The sequence below is a fragment of the Geospiza fortis genome, unplaced genomic scaffold, assembly GCF_000277835.1.
Source record: "Geospiza fortis unplaced genomic scaffold, GeoFor_1.0 scaffold662, whole genome shotgun sequence".
In the NCBI taxonomy this organism is placed as follows: domain Eukaryota; kingdom Metazoa; phylum Chordata; class Aves; order Passeriformes; family Thraupidae; genus Geospiza; species Geospiza fortis.
Genome location: NW_005054450.1, coordinates 733,361 through 737,702, shown reverse-complemented (window position 1 = coordinate 737,702; position 4,342 = coordinate 733,361). Strand labels below are relative to the sequence as shown.

Sequence of the window (4,342 nt, the reverse complement as noted above, 5' to 3'; positions counted from 1 at the left end):
AGCAGGAAAGCTCTGACACCAGGCTGCTGCTGCAGGGGAGCCAGCAGAACCTGCCCACAGCCCAGTGACCTGCAGGGGAGGCCCGAATGGGTTTAGGAGCTCGGGAGCAGCCTTAGACTGCTCTAGGGGATTGCAGCCCAGAGGAAAACAAGGCTGCACTTGCCTCATGCCAGAAGAATGTTCCCTTCCCTTCAGGCCTTTGTTGTTCTCTGTTTTGGAGCAGCAGGGAGAATTGCAGACCAGGGGGTTTGGAGATGAACTGAGCAGAGTCTGCAGCGACTCCATCTAAAAGTTCTCTTTAAGTGGTGTTTATGGTTCAGTTTCCTTCTAAGAAGGAACAAATTGGTGGCTGGAGCCTCAGTGAAAAAAGAGCATTTGGGGAAGACAGTTTTGTGTAAATTTTGCTGTGAGGTTGATGAGCAGTCAAAGCCTGTAATTATTGTGATTGAAGTGCAGTATCCTATTCTTTTGTGTAATAAAGAACATCTATGATTATGTCTGGATCCATCTGTCCTTGGGGGAAAAAATCTATTATCTCTTGGTTCCCACTGCTCAGAATGGTTGCACTGAATGCTGTTACTGTGGGTATTCTTTTCTGCATGTTTGGCCATAAATACTTCTTATTTGTGGAAATCAGCAGCCTGCATGAGGCCAAAAATTGCAATCCTTTTCTGATCCCTGCCTCTTTCCTTGGGTTAATTAACATGAGTGAGTAAATTGGGGTTTGCTGGTCAGATGCAGAGACACAACTGATGCAGGAGGTTCTCCCTGCCTTTGTCTGGGCTGGAAATCAATCTGTCACCAGCACAGGCTGGAGAAATTCCTCTGACCTGGGGGTTTCCCAGTGAGGGCTATGGGGCTGTGCCTGATTTCCTGTCAGTAACACTGCAGGGTTGTTTTTCAGAGCAAGAGGGACCATCTGCTGATGAACGTCAAGTGGTACTACCGCCAGTCCGAGGTGCCCGACTCGGTGTACCAGCACCTGGTGCAGGACAGGCACAACGAGAACGGTGAGTGGGGGCAGCCTGCCCTGATTCCAGCTTTAACAGGGGCAGCCTGCCCTGATCCTGGCTTTAACAGGGGCAGCCTGGCCTAATCCCAGTTTAACAGAGACAGCGTGCCCCAATCCCAGTTTAACAGAGCCAGCCTGCCCTGCCCTGCCCCAATCCCAGTTTAACAGAGCCAGCCTGCCCCAATCCCAGTTTAACAGAGCCAGCCTGCCCCAATCCCAGTTTAACAGAGCCAGCGTGCCCCAATCCCAGTTTAACAGAGCCAGCCTGCCCTGCCCTGCCCCAATCCCAGTTTAACAGAACACTTTGCACTGGGGAATGGAAGCAGGACATGGTGCTCTCTACCTGCCTGGTGTCACTGCTGTGTGTCCTGTTCCTGTAATCAGGGGCATTCCACGTGTGCTGGAAGTGCTGGGGTGCATTATTAATAATAATTAATAACAACAGCAGCAACAGTATTAATAATAGCATACCAAAATTATTATCATTATTATGAGGATGATTATGATGATGATTACTATTATCTCCTTGAGAGAGAATAGAAAAGCAAAATCACCCCGAATCCTTGGTAGGCCTCATGGACAATGTGCTGAGAATGAACTGAGCACCAAATTATCTGCAGAAATTGGGGATCCCCTCTGGTTTTTGTGGTTCTGCCATGAACAGTGCCACGAGAACTGTGTCTCTCAGTCGTGCTCCCTTGCAGTGAATATTCACTGTGATTAATATTGCAGTGAGGGATGGAACTGAAGCACTTGGAGCTGTTTCCCCTTTTCTCTTTGCAAAAACAAGTGTGATCTTGGCTTTCATAGAAGCAGAAGGAACTTTAGTACATATCCCAGTGTCATTTATCTCCTGCCTCCAGGGAAGACATAACATTTGCTTCTGTTCTTACCAGGAAATTTCCTTGAGGCAACTGTTAAAAATTCTGAAGATACTCCAAGGTGAACCGTGCTGATAAAAGTTGATGATTGAAATGTGGAATGCAGCAACTTTCTGGTGCCTGACAGAACAAAGTTGAGCACACGCTCCCCCTTTAAAGGACATTCTCTGTGTGCTTTTAGCACGAGCTCCACAAATCTAACATTTCTGTTACTAATTTATTTGAAGCTTCTAACAATGAGATTACAGGCACAGTGTCAAAAAGTATTTTTGATAGCATGGCTGCTTTTAATGCAGTCTCCCGTGTGTGGAGAAGTATTTTTGTGTCTTCCTCAAAGGTATTAGAAAGAAGTCATGGAAAAAGTTGTCTTCCAGTTCTTTTGTTAGCACTCAGAATTTTCTGTGTTTGAACATGAATGTCAATATTTACCTCAAAGCCAGAGCACAATGCAGTTACCACTGTCAGGATTTTGTGGAAGATTTGGCATTAAATATGCACAGGAGCCCATACCTTGTCCTGGAAACCAAACAGATTCATTTCCTTGGTTCCTCCCACCCGGGAGTGACTGCTCCCAGTGGTCAGGATGAGTCCCAGTGCCCCTGGAAAGGTTTTTCCCTTCAGAAGTCCTGGGAGAATTGATGGATGAGAATAGAAGTGATGTTCTTCCACATTAACTCCTACAGCCCACACGAGCAGTGTTTGTCACCTCAGAGTGCACCTGAGGAGCACCTGGGGCTGTGCCCTGCTGCTGCTGCTGGTGGCCCTGGTGGCCCAGCTGCTGTGTCAGGCTGTGCTGCTGTTTGTCTCTGCAGACTCGGGACGGGAGCTGGTGATCACAGACCCCGTGATCAAAAACCGAGAGCTCTTCATCTCCGACTACGTGGACACGTACCACGCTGCTGCCCTGAGGTGGGGACACCTGGGGATGGGCTGGGGACACCTGGGGCTGGGAGTGGGCTGGGGACAGCCTGGGGACAGTCTGGGGCTGGGACAGAGCTGTCAGGGGCTCTGTGGGGACAGCCAGGGAGGACAGAGGTCTCTGGGGTCACTGCCCCCCAGCCCAGCTGTGTCCTCTCCCCTGCAGTGTCCTGTGCCCTGGTGCAGCAGGGAGCGGCAGCTCTGCAGGCTGCTCTCTGTGCCAGGCACTCAGTGGTGCCCAGCAGGAGCTGTTTGCCATCCCTGCCAGCCCAGGGCATGGCTGGTTCCTGCAGCAGCACTGGCAGGCCTGCAGGTTCCTCTCTGTGCCGGGCAGTCAGTCAGGAGCTGTTTGCCATCCCTGCCAGCCCAGGGCATGGCTGGTTCCTGCAGCAGCACTGCCCTTCCCTCAGAGCCCCTCGTGCAGCTCTGGCTCTCTGCTGAGCTGCACTAAAGGCTTGTTCTGGGTGCTGTCCCTGCTCACAGCTCAGCCCAGGGTGAGGGGGATCCCTGCTTCCAGCAGGGAGTGGCCCAGGTGTGTGCCCTCACTCTGCCCTGCTGCCCTGGCACCCTCCAGGCTTTTGGAGCTGCCCAGGCTGAGGGGGGCACCCTCACTGGAGATGTTCTCAGAGCCCAGCAGCCAGGCATTATTTGTCAGCTGATTTTCAGCATGCCAAACATGCATGGATATTGTCAAGATGCAAATTGAATAATCTCCCTGATAATGGTGCTCAGATGGTGTTTCACCACAGCCATCTGGAGACATTTTTTTGTTCAGAGTCACTTTGCTGAAGCCACTTACTTCAAGACAAACTGGCTTCTGTTCTGGTGGGGGAAAGCCTCTGATTTACATATTAAACCTTTCTGATGAACTCAGAGCATTGCAGGGTGTGCTGGGAGCCCCTGGGACTCCCCAGTGCCTCTGCTGAGTCCCAGTGTTAGACCAGGAGCCAGGCTGGAAATCTGGAAATCAAACACACAAACTCAGCTCTGTGGCTGCAGTTTCCCTGGGACTGCTCTAACTCCCCTGTCACATCCTCTCAGTTTCCCTTTAAAGAAAAGATAGGGATGGAAAGATAAAAATGGAATTTACATGTGTGCCAAACAAACTTGAAAAATAACCTGTGAGTGCAGAGGATGAGCAGAAGGATAATTGCACATGGTGTTCCTGCAGAGAACATGGGGGAGGCACTGTGTGTCGTGATGCATGAAAGGTTAACATGAGATTCTAATTTATTATAATGCCAGATTATTTTTCTGCCCTCTGCAAACAAATGGCTCTGGACACACAATGGATTGATGACAAACTGGGGAATAAAAACCAGTGATTGTAACTGTAGAGCAGCAATATTCTGCTCTAACCAGTGGAAAAATTTAACCAGAGGGTAGTTGTAGATCTCTGTGGAAGTGTGTGATAAACATGATGTGCTTTTTACCTCTCTGGTGAGATGCAGAACTCCTGGTCTGGAGTGCTGGGAACAGGAGGTGCTGCTGCCATCCACAGAGACAATGCAGCTTAGCTGCAAAGCGCTTG

The 4,342-nt window shown here is 49.9% G+C and overlaps 1 protein-coding gene across 1 annotated transcript in view; it reads left to right on the top strand.

Moving 5' to 3' along the window:
* Positions 1-4,342, top strand: part of RERE (arginine-glutamic acid dipeptide repeats) — a 106,420-nt gene that overhangs the window by 26,162 nt on the left and 75,916 nt on the right. The window contains exons 3-4 of the mRNA XM_031062544.1: positions 905-1,010; positions 2,706-2,802. Of these exons, the coding sequence (XP_030918404.1) occupies positions 905-1,010; positions 2,706-2,802 (203 nt within the window). The remainder of the gene's footprint in view (positions 1-904; positions 1,011-2,705; positions 2,803-4,342) is intronic.